A 13,927-nucleotide genomic window follows, 5' to 3' on the forward strand; every position below is an offset into this window, starting at 1 on the left:
GTGGTTTGGGGGAGGGGTTGGGGAGAAGCCATGCAGTTCAGGGGGTGCCCTAACCCCCATATTGGTTTGGGGGGCTGTAGTGGGGGAAGATCACCCTAGCTCTGGGTTGACATGGGAGGCACCCCCTCCCCCCACCATGGCGGGAACGCAGGTGTCCGGTGGCCCCACTGAAGGGATTTTTTGCTTTACTCAATTTGGTGGGCGGGGCTAGTCCCCGTATGGCTCCGCCTATCGGAAGTGACATCTCACCCACCGAACTAGCCTAGCCAACCCCGGCCACTCTGGCCCTTTATATTTCCGGCTCTTTTCTGTCGTCAGTTCCGGTGCCGGTTGGACGCGGTCACCATCTTGCCTGGGACGTGAGAGGGCCGGGAACCGGTGTCGCACCCGCCGCCACCATCATGTCTGCGTCGCCGTTATTCCGCGCGCTGCTGCGCCCCCGCCTCGCGCCCCTCGCGCGCGCCGCGCATTCGGGCCCGCCGCAGACCCACGTGGGGCCGCTGGTGAGGGGGGGCGGGGCGGCTTTTCCCGGTGGGGGCGGGGCCGGACGCGGCGCTGTCTCCTCGCGGCCAGCCGGCGTGGCCCGAGAGAGCCGTGCGCGGGGCTGGGAGCGCGTCCGCCTTGAGAACGCGGCCGAGCCCCAGGACGGGGGGGGCGGGGGAGGAGCAGCCTGGCCTGCGCCTCGTGCTGCCCCGCGGGCCGGGGAAGGGGGGCCGGGGCCGGCTGTAGCTTCGCGCTGCCGGCGGGTGGGAGCTGGGCCCCTGCTGGCCGCGCTGCTGCCCTCGCACCTGACCCCCGTCTCCCTCCCCCTGCGCAGGAGACCGTCGTCGGCTTCGGAGTCTTCTTCTTGGCCCTCCTGGGGCCGCCGGGCTGGATCCTGTCCCACCTGGAGAGCTACAAGAAGCGCGACTGAGCGGGCAGCGGCGGGCTGGGACGATGATCCGCGCGGGACCTCGCGGCCTGCCCGGCTGGACTCTCCTGGCAGGACTCGCCCCTGCCCGTCCCCCCCCGGCTACACTGGCTCGGTCCCTTGGGCTGCTAACTTATTCCGTCACCCGCGGTGGCGCGGCAGCAGTGTTGCTGCCGTGTTGGGGTGACTTAAATCTGTTACAATAAACCCTCCTGGAGACGCTTAGCTTTGAATCTGTGCCTCTTCTTCCCCGACCCCTGCCCTGCTGCATAGTCCCTGCACTGAGTCAAATGGGTTACGTCTACACTGACTCCTTCCCCTTTGTGGGGAGGGTGGGCTTGTACCCTCTAATCTGTGCCTGTCCAGAGCTTGAAATCAAGGGGGAAATGGCCATGGGCAAGAGGACAAGCAGCCCCAGGCTGCTCCTAGATTTTCAACTCCTCTGCATTCATGCTTTGTCTCTAACTTGCACTGTCCCTTTGATCTTTTGTTCTTAGCTCTGGCCTGTTCCCTGGGGGTTCAGCTGCCCTGCAGGGGGAGGGAGGGGTGCAGGTACCTTAAAATCAGAGTACTAGCTCCCGTGAGAGAGGAGGGGGTTTGCCAGGAATACAGCCCTCAGACAACTGAGGGGATGGGGACTGACATACCTCCTAATCATTACAGGCAGCAGCAGAGCTCCAAGTAGCTGCTGTGCTGGGTGAGGTGGCTGTTGGAGCACAGGGCTCCTGGCTTCCATTGCCAGCCTGGCTAGTGCTGCTCTGTGGACAGTCATATTCTCTCTCTAGTACGCTGGTTCCCTATATTTGCAGCAATGATTGTTGCCCCCTACCTCTGGTGTCACTATTTAAAATGTTGGGCCAGCCCGGGCATCTGACAGTCTCTCTAGCTCTGAACATCTCTCTAGCAGGCTGAGAACTGGTGCCACTACACCCTATGCAAGATAAGCCTTTTTTAGCCTCCAACTGGCTCCCCCCACAGACATTCTCCTCTTTAGTGGAGAATCCAGTCAGGAAAGGCTGTCCTGCAAGGTGTGGGGATCAGATGAAAAGGGCCAGAGGTGGCATCAAGTGCCTTCAGCCCCCAGCAGTGAGAAGGATGTGGGGGAAGGATCCACTTGAGACTGCTTCATTCTTAATGGGCTGCTCTTGTGGCTGGGGTGGTGGCTTGCTGTGGGTGGGGGTATTGTCTATGTATTCCCCTTTCCCTTAGGCTGGGACTGAGCACACTGGGCTGTCTTTTAAGATGCCCCCTACTGAGGTAGAGTGGAGACATCCCCCCCTCCACCTGTTTATCTGCTCGGGTGTGGCAGCTTTGCCATACCCTGCTGCTTTGCCCCAGCAGCAGAGAATTAACCCCAGGGCAACATTCCTCTCCCTTGTGCTGTTTCAGTTGCATGTGGAGACCTTCTGTACTAAACAGCAGCTCCACCCCAGAAGCAGCTGCTGGCCTCACTGGCTGTGCTATCAGGTGTGCCAGCAGTAACAAGGGAAGCACTGCTCCTCAGCTAGTCATCAGTAGCCTATAGGATGTAGGACTCCTGGGGTGTGGCAGGGTCTTGTAGACTTTGAGGTCAGAAGGGACCATCGTGATCACCTCTTCTGACCTCCTGCATGTTGCAGGCCCCAGAAGTTCACCCACGGACTCCTGTAATAGACCCCTAACCACCAGCTGAGTTATGGCAGTTCTCAAATCAGGGTTGAAAGACTTCAAGTTACAGAGAATCCACTCTTTCCACTAGTACACTCTTTCCACTAGTCATCCGTTAATGCAGGAGGCAGCAGTGGCTTTTCTCTCCACCCTCAGCCAAACAAGGCGTTAGGGGGAAGGGTAGACTTGCCAGCTGAGAGCAGAGCTTGATTTCCAGAGATCCAGCTCTCTGCAGGGCACGTGCTCAGCACCCCTCTTCTATTAGCCATTACAAAGGAGAGGGCCCCCATTTGAGTGCAGCGGGGGCCAAAGCAGGAGGGCTGAACGCACCCACCAAGCTGCAGGTGTGATTGTGTTACTGGGCTATTATTGCTGTAGCTCGATCAGTGCTGACTTGATTAGGGGAAGAATTTTAGCTTAATGTTTAGAGGGGTGGAAACAGCATGGCCCCCACGTCCCTTTTTCCAAGCTAGCTGTTCTCTTCCCAAGGGGGAGAGACTGACTTTGATTCCAGTTCAGATCCACAGTGGAAGGTTTCTTTGTTTTGATCCAGGACCAAAATTAACCCTAGAAACGCGTATCCCCACACCCTGTGCTGTAAAAGCTCCTTCATCCCTCCACAGCAGCTGTTTGCACTCGGATCTCGATGCTGGAAGAGCAAGGAGCCAGTCTCTCCTCAGATGTAGGCTGTTTCTCTATGCCTGAGAGAGGCTGTTAGAGAACAGCACAGAGATGATTTAAGGGGCTGGAGGAAGTTAAATCAGAGACCCTGTAACTCAGTTTAGGAGTGGGAGAGGTTAACTCTTTCAGTACCCAAATGAGGAACTGCAACAGATCCCTCCCCCAGGGCTATTTAGGGTGTATGCTTGCTTAGCAGCACAAGGGGGGGGCATCATCTTCCCTGAGGGGTGAGAGCCTATGCCTGTGGGATCCCATGCAACTGGACTGGGTGGAGTGAACCCATTAGCCTTCATGTGGTTTTAATTGGTAAGGCCCCTCACGCTGGGTAAATTCTCACTGTTTAATCCAGAAAGCTGAGGTGAGTGTGTGTCACAGAGGGAGTCAGGTAGGGCCAGGATTGGAACCCAGGAGTCCTAGGCCTAGTCCTGGAGCTAGAGCTGGTTCATGCCTATTTTGCAGCAACTTGTGTTTTGTGACTGCAGAGTGCACCAACCAATGCTTTCCAGCTTGCTAGAACTCTCTCTGAAATGTGCTGCCTGCGGCAAGGAGATGGGACCATTCACGTAGCTAGTGGATTTGATTTTCTACAGTAGAACCTGAAGGACCAACCAAGGTCAGGGCCCCATTGTGCCAGGTGCTGGGGAGACACAGTGAAAGACTGTCCCTGCCCCAAAGTGTTTACAATTTAATAGTCAAAGGGTGAGAAGGGAAGGGTCACCCAGCAACTCGGTGGTAGAGCTGGCGATAGACCCCGGGTGTCCCGAGTCCCCTTCCGACATCGTACTCGCTGGAAGGTCTACAGACACGCATTGAAAAGTCAGCACGTTTGGAAGAAAGTGCCACCTGCTCCAGGGTCTAGATGGAAACCCACAGGTATTCTAAATCCCAGATCCACTCCATCTGCTTTCCCTGGAGGTGGAGTTGACTCTGAGATGGGGACAACTGGGAGGATGGATCTATGGCCCCACAGAAAGTTTGTCCACTCATATGCAAGGCCCAAGAGATCAGGGCTAGCATTTTATTTCTATTGAAGAAACCCTAGTTACATTTCCCCTCCAAGACTAGACCCAGAAAACCAGGATCATTCTAAACATCCCCAGGAGGATAGGGACACTTCATGTCCTATACAGATATATATAAAGTGGCATTGCCCTGCCAGACCCCACCTTCCAAGGGGGTGGAGCTAGCCACCCAGCCAGTGTGGTGTTGGGGTAGTTAGGTGAGTCCTCAAATCCTTGTTGATCAAAGAATACTGATGCTGATTGGCTGGGTGGTTAGAGAAATAGCAAGGTGGGCAGCAGGCAGTTGAGAGTGTGGGAGGTTGGTAAGAGGCAGGGAAGGATTTGGATGGGTGTGTGTTTGTTGTAGGTCCTAGGCTATTGATTGTTGGGCGGTTCCTTGGTTTTTATGAGCTTGTTTAAGGTATTGTGGTTTTGCAGCCCCAATGGGCTGGCTGATTGGCTCAAAGGGGATGGGAGATATGTTTATCTGGGCTTGCAAGGAGGCACTTACTTACCCTATCCTTGCTCTGCTTAGATGGCTCCTAGCTATTACAAAAGGAGACTCTGGCTAGCTGGGTGTAATGCAGTCTCCCCTAATCTAGGGCAGAGGGAACAAATTACAGGGGTTGCCCCACCCTAGACAATCTGCCTCCCCTGAGGCTAGCCCCTTTGCCTGCCCCCAGGAAGGAGGGGGGTGGAATGTTGTGACTCCTGCTTAATGCAAAGTGCCTGATGCCTCTCTTCTGTGTGCTAGAGAGTTGTCCTGGGGAAAGAGCTTTGCAGGGGGCACCTACAAGCAGAAATGTGGGAAGAGGGTGTTCACCCTGGGGCGTTTGTGCTAGCGCACTGGGCTCGTGCTGCACTGGAGAAGGCGTGGTGCATTGTGGGTAGGCATCCCAGCAGCTTTTGGGTGGGCCACCTTGTGGGAAGCTGTTGCTGCATATTGGGTATGCCCAGGTATGTCTGGGTGGCTTCTTGTGCCAGCTGGTTTGGCTGCAAAGAGGCCTGAGGTAAAACCTTCCTGAGTGGATAATGAGGCTTGGAGGGCTCTGGGAGAGCAGTTTGGAGCCCCTGGGGGCTGCCCCCCTGCTTACCCTGCTTTCCCCTGCTCTCCTAGCCCAGCCTGTGCACTCCTGCAAAGCCTGATTCTTCCCCTCCTCCCCCAGGCCACACATCCCTTTGCAAACCTTGATCCCTCTATCCCAGCCCTCTGTCTAGCCCCCATGGACCCCCAGCCACAGTCCTCTCCCCTACCCCTGGAGGTGGGTAGGCTGCCTTACCTCTGTGGTTCCTGGAGCGTGGCTGTCTTGGCCTGCAGGCAGGATCCTAGGGGAGGGTGACCCAGTGTACCCCTTGACTTGGTCTATTGCTGTGAGTGCTCTATGCCTGTGAAAATCAGCTGGGTGTGGGTGCAATGTAGCCAATGCTGATGCCTCCCCCAACAGCTGGGGATGAACTAATGGGAAAGAGGCCCCTATATCCTAGCTCCAGGTTGTATTCCTGCGGCTGGAGCTGCAGGGCCCTGGCATGAGCTAACATGGTTCTTCTCTTCCCAAAGCCAGCGGCAGTGACTGAGCATTGCCCTCCAGCCACGGGTCTGGGAAGCTGCAGAGGGAAATGGTAAGCTGCCCGTTGGGCTGTCTAGGGTGGGAAAGGCTGCCAATGGGCTAGGCAGGGGTGGCCAAACTGGGGCTTGGGAGCTGCATGAGGCTCTTTTACAGTTAAAGTGTGGCATGCAGAGCCCCCTATGCCCCCACCCTCTACGCCGTGTACCAGACTGGGGTGGGGAATGTAAGACTTCTGCCCTGCAGTGGGTGGTAGGGCAAGAGGCTTCTGCCCTGCAAGGAGATACCTACCAGGCTCAGAGCTTCTCCCCCAGGGGTACACCTGCTGGGGCTTCCGTGCTGCCAGGGCGGGGGAGTGGAAGGTCTCAGGACTTCTGCCCTGTGGGAGGCGCCTGCTGGGGCTCAGGGCTTCAGCAGGCACGCCCCGTGGGGCAGAAACCTCAAGCCCCACCACAGGGCTGAAGCCCTGAGGCTCAGCAGGTATGTCCTGACTCTCAAACTTCTGAAGATTGTTGTATGCGGCTCCGAGGATCAGTTAGTTTGGCCACACCTGGCCACTAGGTGCTGTGCACACAGTGACAGACTGGTGAGGCCTGAACTAACAGGCATGCCAGCTGGTTGTAGCATCTGGTGTCGCAGTGTTGGTCCGGAGTGGTATACGTAAAACAGGGGAGGTAATTTCTGCTCTGCTTGGTGTGGCGTGGCGTGGCGAGGCCTCAGCGGGAGTCCTGTGTCCAGTTCTGGGTGCTACACCTCAAGAAAGTGTGGACAAATTGGAGAGAGTCCAGAGCAGAGCTACGAAAAAATGATCAGCGGCTTGGAACATGTGTCCCAGATGGAAGGAACTGGGTGTGTTTAGTCTAGGGAAGGGGTGGGGGGGATGCAAGTCTTCAAGGGTACAAGGTTGTTCCAAGGCTGGGGATTAATTGTTCTCCAGGGCCACCGAGGGCGGGCCAAGAAGGTTGGTTTGCAGCACTGGGGATTTAGGTTGGGGTCACAGGGTGGCTGGCCCTTGTAAGTGAAGCAGATCCAGCTGCCCTGGGCTAGAAGAGGGGCTCCCACTCATGTGGCCGTTTAAGAGGGCGGGGCAGCAGCTGGGGCCATAAAGGGTAATGGCAAATCAGAGTTCTGGGGCGAGAGGGACCCCGGGTCAGTCAGAGGCAGCAGGAGTTGGTCAGGAAAAGGGACAGGTGAGAGCTGCCTCAGCCCAAAGGTGTCTCCTGGGGGTGGCTGAAGGCAAGGAGGCTGGCAAAAGGGGTTTGCTTTGCAGGCCGACCTGCCAAGCCAGAACAGGGCTGGAGCAGCAGCAGAGGGACTTGTCTACTGGCTCTAAACTGCCGCGGAGCAGTAGAGGGGTTCAGCTGCTGATCTCGGCACTAGCAAGCTGGATCCAAGGGAACAGGGAGCGGGCCGGTGGAGTGAGTGAGGGCTGTTCCCCTGGCAGGGATAATGTCCCGGTCGAGTGGCTGGAGGGGTTCCCAGTGGGAAGAGCAGAGCAGGGCTGCACTGTGGCTGGAAGACTGGGATGGCCATCGTGGCAGAGGGACAAAAGACCGACGAGGAGCCTAGTGTGGCAGAAGACACGGGGGTTTGGTATGAAAGGACTCCCAGCAGCATGGCTGGTGGGGCACCTGCTGGCAAGAGCACAGCTTTATGGACTGTGGTGGGACTCTTCTTGCTATGGACTGATTTGCACTATGGGTTTAATAACCAACTGCCCCCAAGGAGCGGTATTGAAGCAAGAGAGCCTGAAGGGGCGCCTTGGGGCTGCCTGAGAAAAGAGACACTGAGGCAGGCACGTTTGTTGGGCTCCGCTCCGCTGCAAGAGAGCGCTTGAACTGTAAGGGCCGCTGAGCTCTGGAGTAGGCTTCCAAGGGAGGCTGTGGAATCCAACTCAGGGGAGGGTTTTAAGAACAGACTGGACAATCACCTGTCAGGGATGGTCTAGGTTTATTGGCCCTGCCTCAACAGGGGGGGTGGGACTTGATGACTTTCCAAACCCAACGCTGCTATGAAATCCCGTTTAATCTTGCCTGCCTCGATGCAGCCCGGCGACATTTGCCTTGCCTTGCCTGCGGCTGCTTGATAGAAGTGTTGGGGTGACGTGTTTGTTTGGGGGGGGAGTGTTTTTTGTGGGCGTTTTATTTGGCCAAAACATTTTGGGTGGAAAAATGCCCAGATTTAGCAAGACCAAGATGCATCCGACGAAGTGGGTTTCTGCCCACAAAAGCTTATGCCCAAATAAATTTGTTAGTCTTTAAGGTGCCACAGGACTCTCGCTGGTCTGCTAAAACCAGACTAACACGGCTACCCCTCTGGAACTCAAGATGTTTAGCAAAGTCATGCTGGTTTGCCCAGTTGTTTTGGTTGACAAAGAGCAACCAAAAATATGCCAACCCTCACTTCTAACTTTTGAAATCTTTTCACTTCAATATTTCCTTGGGTTTTCTTCTTTGTTTGAATTTTTTTTTTTTTTTTTTTAAATCCAAGGGGTAGAAATATCTGAAATTGAAACCAGTTAATTGACCTTAAATAAAGTGGAATTTTTTATTTGGGTCAAATTAAATTTATCTCTTCTTCTTCTTCTTCCTCCCCCCTCCCTCCCCCGGAACTGCCTATGAATAAAGAAAATAGTTGGCCAGCTCCACTTCCCAGCTCATGGAGAACCATAATGGAGAGGCCAGCAGGAAGGATCTGAATAACTCCCAACTGCTGTGCCGGCCCGTGCCGTTTGCGCCCCAGGTGTGCCGTGTGGCTGGGATTTTTGGAGTCTCTCACAGGAAGGGCCACGTAGCTGGGTGTGAGAGGGAATTTCTTTCCTTCATGCACATTTGACCCAGTGTCACCAGGGATGTTTGTGAGCCTCGGCCTAAGTTTCCCTGCTCGAGATCCAGAGGCGATGGGTTCTATCCCCGTGGCCGATGCACCATCTGGGGCCATCCCGTCACTCCCAGTCCCAAGTGTGAATGGCTGAGCTCTGAGATGGGTCCCCCTTTTATTTTCCAGACCCGGAGAGATGCCGCCTCCCGGTGCAGCTTCCCGCTTTCCAGGATCTCACCGCTGAAGGCCGTGGCTGGCACTGGTGGCTGGTGGGAAGATCCCAGTAGCCCGGTCAGGGCTAGCGAGATGAGGGCACGGCCGGCGTCTCTCCGGAAGCCCCTGAGGAGCCAGAAGGAGAAGCAGAGCATAGCTGAGCGGCTGGGCCTCGGCTTCACCTTGGTGGCCGGGAAGTCTCCCCTGGGCTATTACTTGGGCAGGCCTGTGCCCTCCAAGACCTGCTCCTTCCACCGGAGCCTGCCTGGGGAGGCCAGCCTGGGCGTTGCCCGCCAGCCTGCGATGGCCTCTCCCAACACCATCGCCTCCCACGGGGCTTCTGCCAGGGTCTGGCTGGCCAGCGCCACTCTGAGAACAGGCCGTGCCACGGAGCAGGCCCAGCTCGGGGGGAGCAGGATCCGACCGGCCAAGCCAGCTCTCAGTGGAGCGAGACCTGTCCCTTCGCCCAGGGCAGCGATGCCATTCGAGCCACCCCGTTCGGCCACCCGGGAACCCAAACCCACCAGCAGGCGCAAGCTCGCTCTGATCAAAGAGGCCGTCGAAGCCCGGAGGTGAGTGGGGCCCTGCCTGCTTCGTACTGCCCTGGCACCAAGGCCCCTCTAACTTCCGATGCCCGAGTGGCAGGGGTAATGGCTGGGGGGAGGGGGGCGGCTCCTCCTGGCAGCAGTCATGATCCCCTCTCTTAGTGCCCCTCCCCAGAGAAGCAGGTTTGGCAGCAAAGGGCCCCTCCTCCTCCCACCCCTGCTATTTACCCCAGCAGTTATGGCATTTCCCGAGTCCCAGCCCAATGTGTTGTCCTCCCACGGCATCCAGCTGGGCCCAGTTCCTCTAAGGGAAGCATGTACCCCTCAAATGAACGGTGGGGTTGAGGGGGCTCCTGTAACCCCCCAGCTTGCACTAAGGGAGCAGGTGCTGGGGGGGCAGTCTAGATCTCGAGCTTCTGAATTAAAACCACCACTGTTTTAGGCCTCCCTAGGCCCACCTTGCGGTGCCCTCCCCTTGAAATGAGGGGGCAGCTTTGCAGGGACAAAGAGACTCCTCGGCCTGAATTTGGAGTCATTTGGTCCGGGGCTCCTGAGAGAGAGCCTCCCGCAAAATATCCTGTGCTCTCCTGTGTTGGGGTTTGCATCTCAAAAGGGAGCCGAGTTAAGGGGAGGGTCTGTGTCTGGGGAGATGTTTTTACCGTCACGCCATGCTTTCTGGAGGCTGGGGTGTGCTGGGGTGGGTGCTAAGCCCTCGACTGTCTGTGCCCCCAGGGTCCAGCTGGCAGAATGGCAAGCTGCCAAGGGCAAGGTGCTGAAGAGACCCCCGTTTGTCCTGGTCACTGCCCCGCCCAGGAGATTCTTGTCCAAAGAACCCCCTGCCCAGTCCTCCTGGACCACCATACCGGATGAAGAGGAGACCAGATTGGAGCCGGACCAGGGCAGCCTGGCGATTTCGGAGCAGCCCAGCCCAGCCGGCGGGGTATCCCTTCCTTGCCCAGCTGGATGCAGCTGGGGAGGAATAAACTGGAGGGGGATTTTGGTGCGGGAGGAAGTCCTGCTAGTCCTGGAGCAGTGGTGGGGGGAGGTGGCGTCTGGCTGCGGGGTGTCTCCCGTGGCCTGAACTGACCCCTCCAATATGCTGTGGGGAAGTCCTGGGGGGTGGAGGGGGAGGGGTGCAGCCCTGCTGACAGCACAGCTAGTGGGAAGCTGTCTGGGTTGGGGGGTTGAGGGCAGGGATCGTGGCTCTAGCAGTTGACACTGGGGTGAGTGGTCAGGATTTGAAGGAGGGGGTAGCAGCACAAGGAAATACCTGGGCGGGGGAGCAGGCTGTGCTGAGTCTGTGGAGAAGGTCCTGGTGTGGGGACAGCAGAATTCGTTGGGAGGCTGTGTTGAGTCCTGGGGGCTCGGATGGGGGGGAGGGGTTTGTACTAGGGTGGAGGAGGGCTGGGCTGGGCTGTGTGAGATGGGGGAGGGGCCCATGCTGTGGTTTTGGGCTGTGCTGGGAGGGGAGGGGGGTGGCAGGCTAAAGGGGCAAGAACCCTTTCCCTGCTAGAGAGGTGTGCCAGGCTGCCACTAACTCTGCTCCCATCTCTCTTCCCCACAGGGCGCTCACAGGGAGGAGGTGGTAGCGCCAGGGGACCCAACGACTCAGGGGGCCCAGGCCTTGGTGGAGCACCGGAACCATCTCCAACAGCCAGCAGGGGCTGCTGGAAACACCCATCCTGCTGGCAAGGGGACCCAGGTGAGGCTCCTTCATGCTGCCACAGAACCCCCGCTTCCCCCGCGCCCCCTCCAAATCCACATCAATGCTGTGACTGGCTTGGAATCTGGGGGGCTGCTAGAGAGGCTGAGGTAGAGCCTGTGTCGCAGGTCTGGGCTGGCTTCTTGCTCATAGGGTTCCTGAGACGGCTCCCCTGGCGTCTTTTTCCTGGTTTGAAATCTGCTGGCAACCAAAGGGGCGGCTCCACAGCCTAACTCAGCCCCTTCTCAGGGCTGGCGGCTCTAGGCTTTCGGGAAGGAAACTCGGGGATAAACTTGGAGCCTGGGGCAATGCCACGGCTCTGCAGCCTGGGTTTGCTCTTCTGTGGGGAAATGCAAAATGCTGTGTGCCCCTCTTGCAGAAACCTCCGACCCCACCTGCTAGTGCTTTTCATGAGTTGATCTCAAAGTGCTTTGCCAAGGAAGTCAGTGTCCCCCTCCCATTTTACAGCTGGGAACACTGAGGCACCAGCATGCAAAGCGACTTGCCCCAGGTCCCCCAGCAGAGCTGGAATCAACCCCAGGGGCCCCCGAGTCTCAGTCCAGTGCTCTAGCCACAAGGCCTCCCTTTGGGTAGCTGGGGTTAGACGGGTATCAAGGTGCTTCACATTGGTGTAACATACTACCATCCAGCAAGGGGAAGACACTATTCCAGGACAAGGCACCTTTGTCCTGGATTAACTACATCCACCCTAGGCCTGGTCTCGGGGTAACTACCTTGTCTTCTTCTAAAGACCACACCCCGAGCCGGCAGCGGGATGGGACAGCCTGTGGAGAATAGGCCGAAGCCGGGGGTGAGCCCCGTAAGTGGGCTGTTGGATCTCACCCGTGTCATTTGTCTCCCCAGCCTCTAGCGGATGAGCAGTGCCAATCAGCGGGGGCTGTGGACAATGGGAAGAGAGCCCTGCACACATCTGGTAAGGGAACCCCAGGGCTGAGCTGGGCCCCGGGAATGGGTGGATGGGGAGTCCGGAGTTTTCCTGCCTTAGGGTCTGAATCCCATCACAGGGTCTAGGGGGCGCCACTTCATGGGGATCACTGGGCTGGGTTGAGATGATGATTAAAGGTCTCTTCAGGTCAAGGGATCCATGCTGTGGCTCCCAACAGAGCCCAGGCACCGAAGCAGGATGGTGGCAGGTCCGTCCTTGCATTAAGTGACTGTGCAAGCCCTGCCTGACCCCCTCTACTATGATGGTGCCTGGGCGACAGCGGTGGCCCCAGTGTGGCACTAAGGAACAGTTGGCCTCAGTGTGCTGCAGGGAGCAGGCTGGGGGCTCAGTAGGGGTGTTGCTAAGAGGTGCTGCGCTGTGTGTGGAGGGTGCATGGTGCTTCCAGTCCATGCTGCCCTGGGGCCGGGCACTGGGGCTCTGTGCTGCTGGAGGTGCAGCACTCTTGCAGCTGAGAGTCCTGATCGCTGAATACGCCACCGCGGCCTGGCTGGCGCTCTTCCTGGGCAGGCTGGAAAAGGCCTGTGTGTGAGTTGGCAATGCTAGTGCAACTCTGTCCCAGCACTGCAGTGATGCTGACATGGGCAGGGCTGGCAGCACCCCCGTCCATGTGTGGGGTGCAAACGACCAGACAGAGCTGTGCCCGGCAAAAAAGCCCTTGTTAGGGTCTCTAATGCTTATCTTAGTCCTCAGCCAGCCCGCTTACCTTCCAGAGGGGGAGGGGAGGAGGGGATTCCAGCTCACGGTGGTGGTTCTCCCCTTCTCCCCCCCACTTCCCCATGGGCTCCACCTCTGCATGGGTGACTGAGTTCCACAGCTAACGAGGGACTGTGGGGGTTCCTAAAGGGCAGGCTGGGGTGGCCATGATGCGGTGTCACTGGGTGGGGTGGGACGGCAGCTCGCCTGTGTGCATCTAGGCAACTGGGAGAGACAAGCAGCAGATGCAGGATGCTTATCCCGAGAGGTGTGTGAACTGACGGCTGAACGGTGCCGTGATCCCTGTTCCCTCTGTCTCTAGCACTGCAGGTCAGTGTGTGGAAGCGACCGGCCAAGCAGCCATGCCCTGTCCCACACCTACCTTCCCGGGCTGCAAAGTGAACCTGTTGTGGCCCTGGCTCCATCCGTCCTGGCTGATCTCTCCATCCCAAACGCTTGTCAGCGGAGATCTCCGTCCGGTCTGCATTTGGAAGCTTCCAGGGCTATGTCTTCAGCCTCTGTCACATACAGCCCCCTCAAAGCAGCAAACAACGCAGGAGCCGGCGAGGACCCTTGTAGGGAGTCCAGTGAACTGGAACCCTAAAGAGATGTTCCACGGCTGGGAGGGGACTGAACTAGGACGAGCTGTAACCCCCCCACAAAAGGGCTGCGGATCTAAATGTCCATCATCTTTTACATTTGGAGCAGAAAACCGGTCTTCCAAAGCTGCCAGCGTTGCTCCTCTCTTCTAGGTTTTTTTACATCTATCGTCTGTCACCCAACTTGTTTGCAAATGCATGTTTTATGTAACCTGTACTCAACTCTTTAATAAAGATCTGCACTGTGGTAGAAACTGGGCTAAGCTGGACTGGAGGAGCGCAGCGTATTTAACTTATGAAAGGGAAGGCAAAGGGGTGACTTGATCAATCTCAAGTACCTGTGTGGGAAAGAAGCTTCAGTAAGTAGAGCTGATGGAAACCTCCTTTTGGCCTGATTTGGAACAAAAGTCAAAATGCCCAATGGAATGTTTGTTTAGGAAACAGTTAAATGATCTTGTTGAAGAGCTTCTCTTTATCATATATTTAAGTTTCACATTCTCTATAGTATAAGTCTAATAGAAATTTATATGATCCAAGTACTTCATTTCAGCTTTTCTCTTTCAGCGAACCTGGTGACTCCTATG

The 13,927-nt window shown here is 57.0% G+C and overlaps 1 protein-coding gene and 1 long non-coding RNA gene across 3 annotated transcripts; both read left to right on the plus strand.

The window, feature by feature from the left end:
• The first annotated feature begins 297 nt into the window (after window positions 1-297).
• LOC137150233 (uncharacterized) lies at window positions 298-1,135 on the plus strand. The gene is made up of 2 exons (XR_010918937.1): window positions 298-503; window positions 818-1,135. It is a non-coding gene; the product is annotated as an uncharacterized lncRNA (long non-coding RNA).
• Window positions 1,136-4,546: 3,411 nt separating this feature from the next.
• LOC137150234 (cytoskeleton-associated protein 2-like) lies at window positions 4,547-13,597 on the plus strand. 2 transcript variants are annotated; one of them, XM_067544015.1, is made up of 7 exons: window positions 4,547-4,589; window positions 5,798-5,859; window positions 8,811-9,409; window positions 10,115-10,322; window positions 10,947-11,084; window positions 11,949-12,018; window positions 13,067-13,597. In XM_067544015.1, the coding sequence occupies exons 2-7, from the start codon at window positions 5,857-5,859 to the stop codon at window positions 13,144-13,146; spliced, it is 1,098 nt and encodes a 365-aa protein (XP_067400116.1). In that variant the 5' UTR covers window positions 4,547-4,589; window positions 5,798-5,856; the 3' UTR covers window positions 13,147-13,597. The 2 variants fall into 2 exon arrangements, with proteins under 2 accessions (XP_067400116.1, XP_067400115.1); XM_067544014.1 differs by having other exon boundaries at window positions 4,549-4,660.
• Window positions 13,598-13,927: the final 330 nt, after the last annotated feature.

Source organism: Emydura macquarii, unplaced genomic scaffold (genome assembly GCF_026122565.2).
Source record: "Emydura macquarii macquarii isolate MOO-44397 ecotype Brisbane River unplaced genomic scaffold, CSIRO-AGI_Emac_v2 contig_968, whole genome shotgun sequence".
Taxonomy (NCBI): Eukaryota; Metazoa; Chordata; order Testudines; family Chelidae; genus Emydura; species Emydura macquarii.